Consider the following 18,476-nt stretch of genomic DNA (forward strand, 5'->3'; position numbering starts at 1 on the left):
TCTTCTCCTCGTCTGTCTCCTCCTCCTACATTAAGACGCAAAGACAACTCTCTAGACTCCAGCGACAACTAACTTCCAAGTTCTATCAGTGACGTGGATTCAGTTAGACTTTTTCCTCTAGCTGACAGAACCCAACGTGTTCGTATCGGAGCCGACCCGGCGTCTCTTTTAGAGATCTGAAGTAGAATATTTCAGTTCTTTTGGCAGCTTGTCTTCAAAAACCTGAACGGAACCGGTGGAGGAGCTCAACTTCACCACCATGGACAGAAGAAAGGACTGATCTCATTTGCAACTGGTTTTGTTTCAAAGTACCCGTTTCGTTGACAAAAGTGCCCTCCTCAATAACAAAGTGCATTCATAACCGGGCTCTTTCCAATTAAGACGCAAAAGGACTGATAGTCAAACTACAGCAGCCCTACTGCAAATATTACAGGGTGTAATGGGGGGGGGGGGGGGGGGGGGGGGGGGGGGGATATTACAACATTCAAACGGATATATCAGCTCTGGTGTTTCCCCCTCTTCTCTACAGGATACCTGGACCCAGTGAGCAGAGTGTGAGTGTGAGTGTGTGTGTGTGTGTGTGTGTGTGTGTGTGTGTGTGTGTGTGTGTGTGTGTGTGTGTGTGTGTGTGTGTGTGTGTGTGAGAGAGACAGAGAAAGTGCATTGGGGCTGGCAGCTCAGGGTGCATGTTTGAACAGGCCGTGGCTGACTCACACAGTGATGATGTGGCCAAAGCGACCCCGGCTGCCACGCACACACACATGTACACACACACACACACACACACACACACACACACACACACACACACACACACACACACACACACACACACACACACACACACACACACACACACACACACACACACACACACACACGCGTACATATAAACACACTCGCACACTAAACTGCCAGCACCAGGCGTCCTACCCACAGTAACACTAGGCTCTAATATAATAATATCCCCTCCAGGCTAGTTCGGGGGCATTAGAGGACTACAGAGGGAGAGAAAAGGCCTGATTTGATCCCCTCCTGCCTGGAAACGTGGCTGAGCTGGGGGAGATTATTTTTTGGAATGCAACAGACATTGTGAGATCCCCCTCCCCTTCCCCTTGTTCCCCTCCCCCATCAACCAGCTGCAGCTGCGCTCCTATTTGGCCTCCCAACTTGGACAGGTATTTATTGCTCTCTTCATCGTACAGGTTGCCTCACGGTTGTGTGGTCCCTAGGGCAAAAAAGATTGGAATAAGCATGATACATAAACCTCCTCTCACTCCCTCCCCAACACCAGCCCACTTCCTTTAAATATACCTCTCTCTCCCTCTCTCTCCCTCTCTCTCTCTGTTGGATATCTTTAGTAAAGCTGTGCAAACATAGAAAAAAAAAGATGCTCATCTATCTCTTCTTCGTACTCTTTGTCATTCTCTCACTCGGGCTCCCTGCCATTCCTTTAACCTGCGGTTGGTTAAATGCTACCCGCGCCTTGTCACACAAGGACAGATTCCGAAAAAACTGCACAAAGTTAAGCACATTCATTCATTCGACCTCCTCCTCCTCCTCCTTTGGGTAGGAACTGTACAAGTTAAGTGTTAAGTTTAGGACATATGGGTGACTCAATGTTTTTTTTTTTGTTTTGTTTTTCTCATCGAACAGTCACACAGGGTTGTTGTTTTTTTTCTCGTTCACCCACAAGCTTCACTCTGTGAGAAATATGACATCAAGCCTAAGAGGAAAAAACCCGATTGGTAAGTACACCTCAGCATTAAGAGGGGACTAATGTCATATCACCACCTGCTGTATATACATGTATACAATTATAAAGTGTCAAGTACCCGAAGCAGTCAACAAAAAAGGAACGACGACAACAACAAAAAAATTAAGACAGAATCAAAAAGGGGAAAAAAAAAAAAAAGAGCTGAAATTAGCAGGGCTGTGAGGGTTAAGAGGCAACGTAGTCAAAGCCAACAGGTACATTGACGATGGTAGTGCTTTAGAAACACAAACCCTCCACCCCTCATATTCCCAGAGTCCTGCGATCGAAGAGCCCCCAGTAAAGTGGATTTGACTCGACGAGAATTTGTTGTTGTTTTGTTTTTCAATAAGACAAAAACCATAGATGCATTTTATAGAGTAAGTAACACTTCAATCAAACCCTCGTCTGATTCTTTCTGGAACATTTAGAGAGAGGAAAAAACTGTTGCATCAAAATTGTGGTGAGTTTTCCTTGCATATGCCATATTGTGGCAATGTTGTTTCTATGGTAACTGTACATTTCAGACCTGCAAAAGAATAGAAAAAGAGTTGTTTTCACTGGGAGGATTTGTCCTCGCTTCACCCGTACAGCAGCCAGAAGGTGCTTGATAGACACCTTGCTTAGAGCTCGAAGGCTGTGAGGACAAAACCAATAAAAATCTAAATCAACTGCATAGTTGCTCCGCGTTTCTTTGTATCTATCATACATTTGCCTAAGCACATATGCCGATGTATAAAACCCCGAATATATTATAAAGAAAGAAATGGCCCAGAAAGTGGACGTCATGGGTACATGATTTGAAGCGTTCTTTGCTCTTCAACAGATAAATCGACTCAAGTGCTTGCAAGTCTACTCCATTTCCTAAACAAAAAGGAAAAAGAAATATAAAGATTAGATTTTTTGTGACACCCTGATTTGGTTTATAGAGGAATAGTTAGTTGTTGTTTTGTTTTTTTTAAAAGTTTGCCTTTGTGTGTTCTTTCTCCTCTCTGTTCACTGGCCTGTCTCACAGGCGGTGCAGAGTGACTACGGTGTCCAGCAGTGTCCTTGTCGCCCCTGCAGTCTCAGGGCCCTGCCTCCCCCGCAAAATCCTGCAGCTGAGGACTGTGTGCATGGGCTCCAGCAGCCCCCTCCACCTCTGCCGTCGAGGACGCATCCAAGCGCCGCCGTCCCCTGATGGTACGAGGCCCGGGGGGGCCCGTGTCGGAGCCGGGGCTCAGCAGGCCCAGGGGGGTGTCGAGGAGCCCCTGCTCTCGCACCCGGGGCTTCCGGCCTCGACGAGACGGGATGCCGTTGCAGCCGTCCTTCTTGAGGTGGCGGTGCAGGTGATCCGAGCGCACGAAAGTCTTAAAGCAGCTTGAGCACTGATAGGGGCGCAGGCCGGTGTGCACGCGCATGTGGTTCTTCAGGTCGTAGTTGTGAGCAAAGGCGGCTCCACATTGCGTACAAAGGTAAGGCTTCTCTCCTGTATGCTTCCGCATATGAACCTTGAGCTTGTCCTGCCTGGAAGAAAGAAAAGTAAACAAAATCACAGACAGAATACACAGACGATCAACTCACACCTATCTGAATACACTCGGCACAAGCAGCCAGCTTCAGGTTTTCTTTTTCGGCTACTAATCAAGCTAAGTAACGTCATGTGCAAATATATAATTAACTTGAAATACATTATTAATTCTCATATGTACAGTGGTCAGCTTAATATGCTTTGGATGGTTTTAGTTCCTATTAAACGGACATCTTTTGGATCTCTTCCAATGAGATTATTCTGTGAGGGCAGCCGGGCCAACTGAGGAGAAGCCATAAACCTCACATCTTTATCTGTGTAACTGCACACAAGAGCGCAACTGTGGACTGACGAGAAAGCTCAATGTGCACCGTGTCAGTTGCCACTTTTACGATTTCGGTTTAACTTTGAGGACGACGCCGTAAAACAATTGACAGATGACAAAAAAAAAGAAAGAAAAAAAAAAAGCATGAATTTTGTGAATAGAAAATGAGCACTTGGAGCTGAACAGTTCCAAAATCATTTTGAAAACTTGACGTTTAATGTCGAGTCGTACTGAAATATAGATGAGCCTGTAAAGCGTCATCAATTTCACAGCCTGCTTCTATCCCCACGAGCTGTAATGTGATAGAATTTTGCATTAGAGCAGTTGCCACTTCAAAGATTATCAAATAGCTCATATTGAAGACTTATTTTCCAAAAAACATCAATTACACTTAAAACAAGAGCAAACTATGACTTCAACTTCATCTCATGACATCCTGGAGCATTTAATTACTTTGCGATGGTCCACCGCCGCCCACCAAACTTTATCAGGCCGCCTTAGCCCTCATCTGACTCTTGTACTCTTGTCCTTGTCCCCCCCCCCTCCTCCCCCTTACTATCTCCCTAGCTCTCTAGCTCTTTAATCGTCTAACCCTTTTGCACTCGGGGCAGAGGGCTCCTAAACAAACAAGTATAAGACAAGTCTATTTGAAAACACACACACACACACACACACACACACACACACACACACACACACACACACACACACACACACACACACACACACACACACACACACACAAGCGCACACACACACACACACACACACACACACACACACACACACACACACACACACACACACACACGCCATGTAAGTGGATTAGCTGTCATACAAGCAACAAATAAACCGGCTGCAACCCATCCCGGTCCGAACAAACGATGCCCCAAATATAAAAAAATAAAAACATGTAGTGAGGAGAAACACACACACACGGGGCCGAAGCCTCGGAAAAAAAGTGGCACCGACAGAGGTGAATTATTTAAAGGACAGGAGTGATTTATTAACGTGCGAGGCACACTCTTAACCCTGATCAAACAGGATTAAGATTACAATACCCCCTTCCCACTGCTGAACGAATTTAGCTGGAAGGCAAATTCAGATTGGTCTTCCCTACCTGCAATGCCAGCAGAGGTTCTGGGTATTTCTAGCCTACCGCATCTATTTCCAGCACAAGTCCACTGATTAATTAATTAAAGGAATGATTTCAAGGAAAAGGCAGGACTCCGAAATACAGGGAAACCACAGTCCACTGCTGTAGACCAGCCACATTTAACTGAGTGGCACATGGCAGATTTCATTAGAGAGGTAAAGGAGTGAGAGGGAGAGAGGAGGATGGTGGTGGTGGTGTAACTGCTCTGCCGTGGGCAATAATCAACATAACCAGAGATCAAAAGTTCAAATTATTGCTTTGGAGCACACCGAGTACCATCCAGGACCTGTAATCCCCCTCTGTATCAGAACACAGCACTTTATAGCAGCCCTCCACTAGATAACACTACCATGGCACGGCCTTCTTTTATAGGACCCCTATGTTCAAGTTCCAGGACTTTGCTATGAAGGCTGTCCCAATAAAACAGACCTTTATAACTTTTATACTCCGATCCCCTCTCTCTCTCAGCTGGAATATTCTGCATGCCATTTTGATTAGCATTTGGCTACAATGTGACATTGAAAAAGCCTGGTTAGGGGATACTCAGTCAGCCCACGGTAAACATTTAGATTCACTGCGCTGCCTCCTTAATGCAAAGCTAAGTTGGTTAGCGCTAATACTTCTGGCTGTGGTGTTTCCCTCTGCTGGGCCATTTGTCTGCAGTGCCAAGTCCAAGACTATCAGTGCATGTGACATGGGGGAGTCACTTCATTAATTGGGCTTACCTGGTAAAGCGCACTTTGCAGATGGCGCATTCGTAAGGTTTCTCTCCCGTGTGCGTTCGGATGTGGCGGGGTAGCTTGCCTGCTCCTTGAATGACCTTGGAGCATATGGGGCATTTCTGGAAGGCCTTAGAGCGCATCTTCCTCTCGCCGCCGCCACCGCCCCCACCTCCTCCTCCTCCTCCTCCTCCTCCTCCTCCAACCCCGCTGCCTCTCTCTCCCACTCCCCCCTCTCCTCCTCCTCCTCTGTCTTGGCCTGTTCTGCCCCGTGACAACCAGAGCGGCGGCACTCCCTGTGTCACAGCCGCAGAAGCTGGATCCTCGTGCTGAGTGCTGTTAAAATAATTCAAGTAAAATTCCATGTCGGGGTCGTCCCCATCTCCCTGTTCCTCCCCGGTTGTTGCACGCTCCTTCTGCCTCTCGATGGAGTCCATCATCTGCTGCAGGAGGGCACTGGCAGAACCCCTCTCCCTCGCCGTCGCCTCCCTACTTTCATCCTCCGCCTCCGTCTCCTGCCCCAGCCGAGACTCCGGGGGGAGGTAGAAGTGCCCGTTCTGGGACGGAGGGAAGTAAGACGACCCCAGGCTCGCTCCGTTCCTCTGCAGCGCCTCCCCGTCCTCATCTTCCTCTTCGTCCTCATCCTCTTCCTCGAGCTCCTGTGTGGGGGCCTGGGCCAAGGCGAGGGCCAGGGGGGAGTAGTACTCACCGGGGCCAGCAGGAGCCCCGTTGCTGGGGACCCCGCCATTACCGTGGTTAAAGTGCAGGTGCGTGGGCAGGTCCCTGAGCTCTGGCGTGCTGCAGCTGCTGCTCCAGTGCGCCCCTCTCTGGAAGTACTCCAGGTACTCCCGGGCCCGCACCCGGTTCCCCTGCTCCCTGCCTCCTCTGCTCTTCCCCTCCTCATCTCCATCTTCATCTCTTCGCTCACTGCCCGCCTAGTGAAACATGACGGGGGAACAAAGAGAGTGAGTGTAGGAGACATTTAAAAGTCAGTGAAAATTTGCACAAAAAAAACGAAAGGGGAAGAGAAAGAGAAAGAGAAAGAGAGAGACAGAAGTACAGACAGAAATGAAAAACACTATAATTAAAAAAGTCACTTTCTATGAAGCACATCAGCTAAGGTGAAGGCTGACTGGAAATCTACAATTGTAAGGCCCATCAGCATAAACAGATCCCTATCTGGGTTATCCTGGATGCACACTCAGGGGTTTATTATACCCATGAGCACATGCATGTGCATCTCACAGCTACGCTTGATCATGCTGAAGTGTAGCTGCGATATGCTGTGTCCTGAGTTGGTAGAATAGCATGCCGTCCTTCCACACACGCTATTGGCTCAGAATGAGTAAGTGCTGAACCCAAAGGCTGTGGGCGTGTGTTTGGCATGGTGAGAGAGACTGATAAAGGCCATGATGTAAGCTTGACTATGCTGGCTATTTAATGAGGGGGGTGGCATGATGCTTAGACACCTCATTCCCTGAGTGGCTGAAGCAGGAGAACTACATTTGGAATCAAGTTATTCCAGTCCCAAAACACATCATCTTAGCATGAACTGCTTTCTTAGACGGAGTGTGCTTTGCTATAAATTCGTTCAACCCTTACAACGATTCCTTACGGTGTCACTAACTCATTAAGGCAGAGCAGATCAAATCAAAGCTTAAATTTGAAAAATCTATAATGGTCTTTGTACCGGCGGGGAGAGCACTTTGGTGTCCAGCAGGTGCGCACAGACGTCCTTGACAGGCGGGACTTCCAGGAGGCGAGCAGCAGCGAGGATGTCAGCCACACTGCTGTGACTGACTGTCAATGTAGCTGTGTAGGCAAAGTCCAGCAACGCTCCCAGAGCCTCTGCTGCCACAAAGTCGATGTTGTAGACGTTCTGTTGGTCGGCGGCGGCCCCCGAAGTGAAGAGCTTGTGGAAGTAGGAGCTGCAGGACGCCAGGACGGAGCGGTGAGCCGGGAACTCCCGGTCCTCTGCAACCAGGAGCACGTCGCACAGCAGGCCGCTGAGCCGCTGCTTGTTCAGACTGCCCAGGATGTCTGCGCTGTGCTCAGGGAACGGGATCCCCACGGGGCCTTCCTCCGCCTCTCCTGCCCCTCCCCTCCCTCCTCCACCACCGCCGCTGCTCGCCGTCCCCCTGAGCCGCCTTCCACCCCTCCCACCGGCTCCTGACGACATCTTCCACCAGCCTGCCGCCGAGCCGCCTAGCACAGCCCCCACCCGTGTATCCGTCCTGCCGTCTGTCCGTCTGCCTGTCTGAGAGCAGGAGAGTCGGGATGGAGGGGAGAGACAAAGAGGAAATAATAGATCAGTTCATGACATTCTTTATGTGGATTAAGGAAGAGAGAGGAATATTGATTTATTGATTCACCACAGTCACACCGGGATGCTCCTCAACACAACCCGGTACACACAAAAACGTGAGGACGCGACAATTTTAAGTCTTAAGTAGTACAAGTGTGGGGTTTACATCAATTGTGATGATTAAAAAGAACACTGAACCCAATCGATTCCAGCCCAAGATTTTATTGCCACAGCCGGGAAACAGACAAGTATACATTATATATATATGAATAAATATAATGAACCCTTGGCGGAACATGGCCCTCCTCATATCCTGATGAAGTCTTTCTATATATCTAAACCAGGGGCCCCTCTGATACCATATACGTAAGAACCACATAGATACCAACATACCAATAGTAGCATACATTGTCACATATATAGACAGAATGCTCACATATAGACTCTGAAGTATCTTAGCTCAATCTACAACGTGGGGTCATATCAGGTTGCATGCCAATCAGTATTGTGACCAGCCGTACGACAGGGTTGGTAATCAGTCTTTTGATGGATGAGCTTTCAAAGATGTCACAAAAAAAAAAAAAAAAGATTTAATGTCAAAAGTCACAAAAGTCTTAAAATCATGGCGACATCTGGAAAACACAGACTAACTGCAAATGACAATGAGATACCGCTATAATGAGTTGAACCTTATTGTTCCTCAACCCTATACATCGTATGCTTATAACCGTCATTCAAGTGAACTGTGTACAGATCCTTTCAGTCTCTAAATAAAATCGTTGATTTTTTAGTCCTCAGCATATTAAAAAAGTGATTTTTAGTACTCCGCATATTAGCAATGCAAAAACGTCTCTTCTGATTTTTCACATTGACAGTTTAATGAAAATATGTGATTTTATACCCCCAGCCTTTAAAATCCTTCACCATGATTTCTTACTTATACCCAAAAAGGACTAATTAAAGCTAAGACATTTAATCATTCTGTGCTCTGTGAGTGCCTGACCTGAAATTTAACTTCACAGTATAGACTTTATATTTGCCACATATGTTGAACTCTGCATTAATCTTCTTTGTAAAGAGTCGCTCACGTAAAACAGCGGCATAAAACAAGACAATTCAAAACATTTCTCTGGACTGGAGAGCCTTGAGCGTGCGTCTGAGGTAACTGGAGATACACAGCAACACTACAGTGGTGCACATCACAACAGCTCGGAGCTGATTTTAAAGCAAATCGACTGGCACAACAGGTGCATTTACAGATTTACTACATCAAGTGTGACAATGTGCAATAATGAGGGATTCTGGTGTCTCGCAACAATTGTGAATGCATTTTTGGCCAGGCATGTTGCCTGATGAAACACTGCGAGTGGATGAATGACTAAGTGAGGATGTTTATGTGCTATATTTGTGTAGGCAGGTGGCTGTTTCCTTGTACACGGCTACATTTACGTGTGTGTGTGTGTGTGTGTGTGTGTGTGTGTGTGTGTGTATCCAGTCGTGCAAGAAACCAAATAAGAGGACGTGAAGGACAGATAGGCATAGGGCAGCGGGGATCAGAGTGCATGCTGGGAGCTGGACTGTGCAGCTTGTTCACTCTGTGTCAGTCAAGAGTTGGGGAGGGGAGGGGAGCGAGGGAGGTGGAGGAAAAAAGGTGGGGGGTGGGGGGGTGCTGCTGCCAGAGCAGACCCTGTGGAAAAACTCCACAGGAGGAGGAAGAGGACACGCAACAAGCTGCGAGGGAACAGTATTAAAAAGGGAGGTTGTCAATCCGGTCTGAGCTGGTTACCCCACCCTGTAGTGTGTGCCAAGTTTCAGGAAAGGCCGTCCCCTCGCTCACGTGGGGGGGGGGGGGGGGGGATTAAAACGATCGACTGAAGCCTGCGCAGTGGGAGGGGGGTTTCATCAGAACAAGCCATCCTCGATTTCTCCATTAACACACTCGCACACGTACAGTACAGCAAATATACTGTAACATCACGGAGACGCCAATAACGGACAAAACGCACATAAGCACAGCATACAGGACATCCAACCGCTCCAACCCCCCCCCCCTCCACCCTTCTCCATCTGCCAGGGAGACCCAGCAGGGGGTGAGGCCGGGGAGGGTGCATCGAGTGCGTCGCTCTAGACAAGAGCGAGGCATTCAAATGACATTCCTTCAGATCAGCCCTCCTGGTATGTTTGTACGCTACACCCCACTACCAAACCTGCCTAACCTGGCCGCCTCTCCTCTATGCTACCTGTTTTCACCTCTCCTTTTTCTCCCCTCTGATACTTGTAAAAGAGAAACGCCTATCTCCACACCTTAAGATCTGGCAACATGTCGGCTCTGTTATAAAACACTTCTCTAGAGAGGCGGGCAGGAGAGGAGAGCGGGCGTTTGTTCAAACACATCATGATCCTCCAAATGGCTCAGTGACATTTTTTTTATGTTTTATGATAAAGTTTGTTCAGTCAAATAACCACAGGTACTGCTTCGTTTGATTAATAGTAAAATGTTTAACGGCTCCACCGCCTCCCGCTCCGTACTGTACGTCCACCTTAACTCAATTAAGTTCTAATGGGCAGCTGACCACAAAGCCTCTGCAAACACTGCCAACGTCTCGCACAAAGCTCTGATGAAAACGGACCGTCGGACATGGCACATTTTATTACCCAAGCCCTCATTTCAATATGCTGAGGAGAGGGAGACAAAGAGAGATGGGCCCAGGAGGGAGAGGGAGGAAGAGGGAGAGCAGAGTGGGAGGAGATGGAAGAAAAGAGCAAGACAAAAAGGGCAACCGCATTGGCTACTGGTCACGTCCTTCACAGGTGGAAATAGATCTCTGTGAGCCCATCCAGACCCGAGCCAACCTGCTCTTCTCTTATACACAGACACACAGCACCTGCACTAGACCCGGCTTTGCTGCAAGCTTGTGTAGCGAGTTATCCCCCGTACATATAGCTGACCCTGGGTCACGGCTTTGTCGGGTAAGACGTTGAGCTGAGAGGAGATAAAACACACACACACACACACACACACACACACACACACACACACACACACACACACACGCACAAATGCGATTCGACGCATGGAGGGACTACTCTGTCCCCGAATGACCCCCGCAAAGAGCACTAAGAGAGAGAGAGAGGAAACACAGTGCAACAAACCTGATCCCGACACCTCCTCATGGCTTAAAAACATTCCTTATCACTAATTCATGCCTGTGGGTGACGAGGCCCGCAACCCAGCACAACGCGGTGCAGCAGCTTTCAGAGTCCCTGGCGCTCCACTTCCAGGAAAGGTTCCTTCTCTCGATGCCCACTGAAAGAGCACCCAGGCCTGCTTTGCAAGTCAAACAACTGCTTTAACACAGGACCAACCCATCTCCGCCCCCTTCACCTTCACCTGATCCGCGACATCCCTCCACCCCCCATATATACCTACACACCAGCAATATCAAAGTCACACTTGAGGAACAAAACAACCCACACCGGTCTCCTGCAAACCAGTTTACTGTTACTTCAGATGACTGTGGTGTGTGTGTGTGTGTGTGTGTGTGTGTGTGTGTGTGTGTGTGTGTGTGTGTGTGTGTGTGTGTGTGTGTGTTCTTACTATCCATGCCAAGGCAGTCACACCCAATTTTTCTTGTCATTCACTGACAAACACATTGACATCAGGCTGTGGCAGCAGTTAGTAAAAGTGTTTTCATAATGCCTGAGATGTATCATCTAAGGACAGCAGAATTTCCACTCTGGGAGTATCTCTGTCTTCGGCTGACTCATACCAGTCATTCCTAAATACAAAAGGAACAAACTGTTAACCCTGTGTAACCTCAGATGATTCTTAGATAGAAACAAGAAATACCTAACTGGCACTTTATAGTTTATTGAAGTCTAGAAAAGCAAAAAGTAGATGATTAGTATCAGACTATCAACAAAACATCAGGTATTTAAATGGGCACTGCAGCAACTTTTGATTTAACCCTACTGAATAGAAAAGCAAATATCCTCCCTTTGGTCTCTTTTTATTTAACATTTTCAGTTGCAAAAAGAAATAAAAAAAAAATACACAACTCATAACTAGTGAGAAACCAAACTTTAAGCATGAGTAATCAGAGCAAACAACTGAATCACTGATCCCTCAAACCTTAAATGTTGATGGAGCACAGGTGAGCCACATTTTTCTACTAAAATACAGCGCACTTATTGATTTTATGTCACCATGTGAATTGTTATCTTGGTGCTTTTACAAGAGAACAATTCTATCAGGATACTCACAGTTTTACTCAACTTAACGCATGCAAGCGTTTGAATTAAGTGCTCCAGAAATACGTCTTAAACTGCCGTTTAAAAGGCAACAAAACCTGCCGACCCCACCCTGCTGCAGAGGGAATCACCTACTCGGGTCAAGAGGGGTTCAAGGTTGGACCCAGATAATGCAAGATAATCGGAACGGGGAGGGGGAGGGTGGCAGTTCCTTGGAAGAGTGGATTTTGAGCAAGTGCCACTGCCAAGTGACTCGCTGGTGCCAGTGGTGGAAGGAAACCTGATTGGTCATATTGGAAGAGAAGCAGGAAGAGGGCAAGTGACTGATAAAAACTGAAGTTGCATGGGCTGGTCTAGGCCTGGCAGTTTTTGCTAAAAAAAAAAAAAAAAAAAAAAAAACGAACCAGGAAGTGGAGCCAAAACGCAGACACAATGCCAGTGAAAAGGTAGTGGGCGAGGCAGGGCGTTAAAACTCACGAGCTCAAGCGTAAGTCCTCAGTGTTCAGTATAGATGCCGAGGAATCCGGCTCAGATGTCAATGATAAACTCACTTCTGTTACCTGGTGTAACCTGCTTCCATAAGAGGGAAGGTCACCACCCACAAGTTGAGCAAAGTTTAATGCGAGGAAGCTAGCGGGGGGGTTTTATGATGTCATAAAAAGGTCTGTGTTTGCACTTCCAGATAGCAAAGGAAGTAGAAAAATTGAACCTGTAGCTGCTGCTAATTACTCGTGGAAACTCTCACACTGTTCTAACCGTGTCAGGATTTTGTTTTCATGCCGTTTGTCTCAGTCAGACCAACTGTACAGCAACAGAAAAAACACATCGTAATTTAATCCAGTGCAACAGCTGGGACTTACTACTTTTACCAAACTCAAGTTTTGACACAATAACAGAAATATGGTGATTATAACTCTGCGGTCGCTTTTGAGTCTGTAGTTTGTGGTGTTGGATTTCATTATACTGTAATACTCTACTGCTCCATATGTAAATATCAGAAACATAATGTGATCATGTAAAGTAGTTCAATGCCACTCCGCTGAAACATACAGCATCAAAAAATTACAGTAGAGTTGAGACAAACATACAAACAACTTAAGTAGGATTCTCAGTAAAAAGTGATAATTTTGATTAAGATAGTATTTCATGCAAAGGCTTTTGTATGATATTGTGCATTTCTATTCATCTAGTCACTCCATACGGAGAAACACAACATTCAACTAATTCATTCATTTCATAATGTCCGTTTTTGTTAAGTAAATATTATATCAATAAGAGCCATAAACTTGAACCCTTTTTCAGTTGCATGCCAGTTCCACTGCTGTCTTTTCATTGTGAAGTCTCAAGTCCTATGACATGTCTTGGGACAGTAGCCTTTCACAAGCTGCAGTGTAACAAAACCACATCCACGGTCTGAGTTCCTTTTAGCTTGAGTAACACGCTCTGACGCTGCCATGATGCCAACCAGGAAGCGTAACGGAATCCTACACATGGCTCCAGAAGCGGCGCTTACGACCCGACGCGGCGTCGACCTAGGCGGGCGGGCCGGTCGGTCGGTCCGCGGGCCCATCGTGCCCAGCGCCGCTCTGTGCATGCGCAGCAGAGGACTTCCTGGGAGTCTTTGACAGGCGTGTAACAGAACCCGCTCTGTTATCAGATGACCAGCCCCCCCCCCACCCTCTCTCTGTGTCTGACCCTCTCTCTCTCTCTTCCTCTCATCTGTCGCTCTCATCTCATCGTTGCTCCATCTCTGTCTCAGACTGTGCACAGTAACCCACCACAGGACCCACTTCCCCTTTCCACTGCTGAGAAGGCAAAGCATTGCAGACCCACCCACCCTCCCGTTGTCTCGGCGTCCCTTCAATGCAACCCACCCCTCTTCTCTGCCGCGTCATCCTAAACCAGTTCACTAAATCAACATGCAGACAGATTGGTCACAGTTGAGTAATTACAAGGAGGTTCTGGTACATCTCTACTACAGTGTTCAACGTCATTAGAACAAATCGGTTATAATGCCTGAATCTATGATATATATACTATATATTGAAAATGTAAAAATCCACAATTGCAATTTACAATTATCCCCAAAAGACACCATCCAAGTCCAAAAAGTGTCAAAAATCCAAGTGTAGCTCTACCCGCAATCTGAAAAACATCCCAGCCTCTTCCTCTCACACTCTAATTTGATCAGGTTGTGTTAGCCTCTCCATAATAAATGTCCCAGAAGAGAACAGAAGAAGCCCCTTTACTCCCCCTAGACTTCAGCACAACAACAGAAAAACAACAGAGAGGGGTCTGTCTATCTGCCTTGCCAGGCTGGAAGCTGTGGTACACTGAGCAGCTGACCAGGGGAACCAAACATTAGGGGGAAGTGAAGCTGCATTCACCAAGGAAGAGGCAGATGAAAGGATTCAAAAAATGTTTCAACTTTTACAAATGGAAATATAAAGATAGAAAAGCAGCACAGAAATTATGTTGTTTGGTATGAAAGTACAAAACAACTGAAGTTTTGATTCCACCATACGGGCCCCGATGCATCAATTAACCGTATAAACAAAAACTTTGAACCAACGTAATGACCGTTACATGTTTTGCATTGTATACAGCCAACATTTCACTCTAAAATAAAAGCCTCAAACTGCCACGGCGACATCACGCAACCTGTCCTCTCCGTCTGTCTGAACCTGCTAGTTTCAGGCCGTGGTGGTGGAGGCACAAACATACAGGAATATCAAACTGTATTCAGCCTCACCGCCAAATTGATGGGTGGTGTCTTGGACCTGCCCACAGCCACTGAAGTCCCCTGCAATTCCCCTGGAGTCTATTGTTGGTAACACAGACGCACACACGCACGCATGCACACCAGCACACACACTCACACACACAAACACATATGGCGTCCTAGTTTAACCTCTTGCTGGAATTTACTTGAGCTAACTATACTAATCTTCTATAGTGGCACCTTGAAAGTGGCCTAGAGGGGTAGAATCAGGACGAAGGCAATACTACTGCAACTAATATTGCCTGTGACATTGAACCTTTTCTTCTACCGCCTTCTTAAACGCATTCCTAACACTTTCCCAGCATTTGGGCGTCTTCGTGTGTCGTGCTCTTCTTGTACCCTCTCCGTGCCCACACGTTTAAAAAAAAACAAAAAACAAAAAAAAACGGGTTGAACAAGTATGCGAAAGCCAAAAAATATGCATCTGGTTATCGAGCAAGGCAGTCAGGGTTCCTGTGAAGTCTTTAAACCACGAGCCACAAGCAAGCGCGACAGCACGGGCGAGATTAGAATCTGCTTTTAACGAGATGCTGCTAAGGAAAGGGGTTAAGTGGATCGGGAGGGAAATATGTCATGAGATTGACCATGGTGTGAGCAGCTGAAAAACATTTAAATCAATCAGCAAGTACACAAGTTCTCCAGCATAGCTAGCAGGGCTTACGTTTCATTCCAATGTTGCATGGATGCAGCGTACCCTCGCAGTTGTCACAAGATGTGCCACATATTCTTCCCCTCAGCAGGAAGAGGTTTCTCAAACAAACTATTACTCACCGCCTCACCTGTACTCTGTCAGCTGTCAACGCGATCGCTCTTCCACAGTCTAGCAAACACTTGATGCAGTGGCTTTAGTGGAATTACTTTAAAAAGCAGCAGCACAGGGTGTGCAACTGTCTTCATCTTGAACCCTCTACTAATAATAGCAGCGGAGCCATTTAATCACAGCAGTAGACAAAAGCATTCAGAGAATATTGTGCCTTGAGATGGAGACAACGCTAATGCACAACGCAAAGTTAGCCTGATGCGGAGGGAAACTTTGCGACACAAACTCTTCCTCTGAGCAGCGTTGTGTGCAGCACCTCACACTCTGACCCATTTGCCATTCCCTCCTTTATCTGCAAGTGGGTCAAGAACTCTGAACTCTATCAAGCCCCATCTCTCTCTCACACACACACACACACAACACGCTATGGTATTTATTTCCTCCGCTCGCCTCTCTTCTCCTCTCAGTCACAGTCTAAATACACAGTGTGTGTGTGTGTGTGTGTGTGTGTGTGTATATGTGTGTGTATATGTGTGTGTGTGTGTGTGTGTGTGTGTGTGTATATGTGTGTGTATATGTGTGTGTGTGTGTGTGTGTGTGTGTCTTTGGAGTGCTTACCAAATAGGCAGAAAATGTTTCCTGGGCCCTACTTGCCTCCCCTGCCTGCCGGCCAGCTCTGCTCCGTCTCTGGGCAGGGCTCGCGCTTTACCAGACAGGAAACTTGCGAGTGGCCCTAGTCATACAGGCAAGCCCTTGCCTGATCCCACACAAACAGACCCCCCCCCCCCCCCCCCCCTCAAGCACCACCAGCGCTGCCCCCCCCCTCCGGTTTTAGCCCACAACTCGGCTCCGCATCCCCTGCTCTCATTGGTTTGACAGCTGCTCACTCACCACACCTCCTTGTCGGGATAGGCTGGCAGTTGTTCCCTTTCCTGGATGGCCAAGGGCAAGGCACTCTGGGATATGGAGTTCTGAAAATCATTCGACCTGCTTTGCAGCCCCTTGCTGTGGACTACGAGTCCCAGCTCTCTCTGCCCTCACCACCCCCACTATCTCCAAGCCTGCTCTAACGTAAGCACTCAGGGCTGAATTATACACTACAGTATGTTGCTAGCAGACTGCCAGGTATTAAAGTACAGACCAGCCATCAAACAGGGCCGAGCTTCGTATGAAAAAAAAAAAGAAGACATTTCAGCCTCGACTGTCAGAGCAGTAACATCAGCGGTGGATTCTTTCATTGGCTCACACTCCAGTGACATTTCCGACACACTTAAAAACTCCTGACCTAAATTATGACTTATTCCTATTCCAAACAGTCTGGTGCCACTACAACATGCCCTGCGCACACACAACACACAACTTGCCCCGCACTGAGCATTTCAATCGCCACTGTCTCGCAAAAGTTGTCGCTATTGCTGATACCTTGTCCAATATAATTATTTTTGGTTACTCCTTCCCCTCGTTCAGTACCCCCCCCCCCTCCCCTCTCGAGAGCCCCCCCTCCTCCTTTAAGTGTTTCCACCTGCCTGAAAAGTTAATGCCTTGAACACATCCTATAAACTTTATCTGAAGACCCCACAGAGGTAAAGAGCAGCACAGAGGAAGTACTTTAGGAGGATTTAAAAAAAAAAAGAAAAAAAAAAGAGGAACCTTGAGTAGGGACTACTGCTGCGACCCACCTCTCCTCTCCGGCCAACCCCCCCACCCTGCTCTCCTTTCTGCCCCCCCTCCCTCATTCCTCCTTCTCTCCTCTCCTCCTCTGCCCTGCTCCCCTCTGGTCGTCAGGCTCAGGGCAGACAGCGGGGGGTGGGGGGGTGGTGGGTGGGATGGCAGGGTGCCTTTAGCTCACCTGCGATGGCCGTGGTGAAGCTTGTTGTGGGTTAGCTCAGCCCTCTCCTCTCCTCCTCTCCCTCTCACTGTTGTGCAGCTTAAAGCCCCGTATGCGCTAACCAAGCAGCAGCAGATCAACTCAATTCCCTTCCTGGTTTCTGGAGGGCAAAGAGGTCCCTCCCTTTCTCTCTCTCTCTCTCTCTCTCACTCACTCTCACTCCCTCTCTCTTAAAGAAACAGCATTCCCCCTCCGTCTCCTCTCCCTCTTGCCTCTGTGAAACAAAAGTGAAGTGGAAATTTATTTTGCGCTCAAAAGTGGACAGTTGTCAAAGTCGTAAACTCATTTGGAGAGGACACAAATCATTAACCCACGCCTTTCCACTCTGTCGTTTTACCGTAACTGTCAGCCAATTGTCTCCCATCTGTGGACACTCAGATGTTTGGTTTAAGGGTAAATGAACTGTAACTCTTGTTAATTCTCACCCACCTCATGTCTCACTGCTCCTTTCCTTTTCTATGCGAGTCGAGTCGCACCCACCCTTTCTATTGCCTGAGGTCATGGTGTCCCACCCCAATAGCAAGCCATGGCACATTCCTGCACATACAGTAGGGGCTGCCAGCAACCCCCTTGATATACTTTCTGGCTCGGCCCAGTCTCTGTACACAATACCTGCCAAGCTCCAACAGGTGAGGCATCAGAGGAGACATTACTAAGTCGACAAATGTCTTATCCACAGTGGGAAATGGCAAGAGCCCATGTGTGAATTTAAAAGCGATTGCACTTGATGTTGCGCCACTTCCAAACCGCCCACCCGCACGCCCCCTCGGTGAGTGCAAGCCAGCCATTGTACCACGTACAAGTGGGATGGAGCACAAGATGTATTCGATGATTCTTTTTGCACCAGAAATCATCCCAACACACCGTCTGAAAGCACCGTTAAAGTCACGCATTTCATGCACAAACTACTGAAAACAATACTTTACACAACGTTGCCTGCGCCAGTCTCGCAGGAGCCGTGTCCCACAGTGCAGCAGGGCTTGGCACTGGCTTGGCACTGCACAGACAACCATCAAGAGGAATCAAG

The 18,476-nt window shown here is 47.6% G+C and overlaps 1 protein-coding gene across 2 annotated transcripts; it reads right to left on the bottom strand.

The window, feature by feature from the left end:
• Positions 1-479: 479 nt before the first annotated feature.
• zbtb7a (zinc finger and BTB domain containing 7a) lies at positions 480-17,704 on the bottom strand. 2 transcript variants are annotated; one of them, XM_068725985.1, is made up of 4 exons: positions 10,922-11,019; positions 7,154-7,720; positions 5,470-6,398; positions 480-3,259 (listed from the first exon to the last, which is right to left on the bottom strand). In XM_068725985.1, exons 1-4 carry the CDS (start codon positions 10,940-10,942, stop codon positions 2,821-2,823), a joined length of 1,956 nt encoding a protein of 651 aa, XP_068582086.1. In that variant the 5' UTR covers positions 10,943-11,019; the 3' UTR covers positions 480-2,820. The 2 variants fall into 2 exon arrangements, 1 of the variants encoding a protein (XP_068582086.1); XR_011104716.1 differs by lacking the exons at positions 480-3,259; positions 5,470-6,398; positions 10,922-11,019 and adding an exon at positions 17,411-17,704 and having other exon boundaries at positions 7,633-7,720.
• Positions 17,705-18,476: the final 772 nt, after the last annotated feature.

Source organism: Cebidichthys violaceus, unplaced genomic scaffold (assembly GCF_023349555.1).
Source record: "Cebidichthys violaceus isolate CVI_PGR_0920_01 unplaced genomic scaffold, fCebVio1.0.p SCAF_37, whole genome shotgun sequence".
Taxonomy (NCBI): Eukaryota; Metazoa; Chordata; class Actinopteri; order Perciformes; family Stichaeidae; genus Cebidichthys; species Cebidichthys violaceus.

Excerpts from the sequence above, each read along its gene's own strand:
- zbtb7a (XM_068725985.1), bottom strand. The coding sequence starts at position 10,942 with ATGAGGAGGTGTCGGGATCAG. Across the intron at positions 6,399-7,153 it reads CCAAAGTGCTCTCCCCGCCG|GCGGGCAGTGAGCGAAGAGA; the intron begins GTACAAAGACCA and ends ATGTTTCACTAG. Across the intron at positions 3,260-5,469 it reads TGCAAAGTGCGCTTTACCAG|GCAGGACAAGCTCAAGGTTC; the intron begins GTAAGCCCAATT and ends TCTTTCTTCCAG.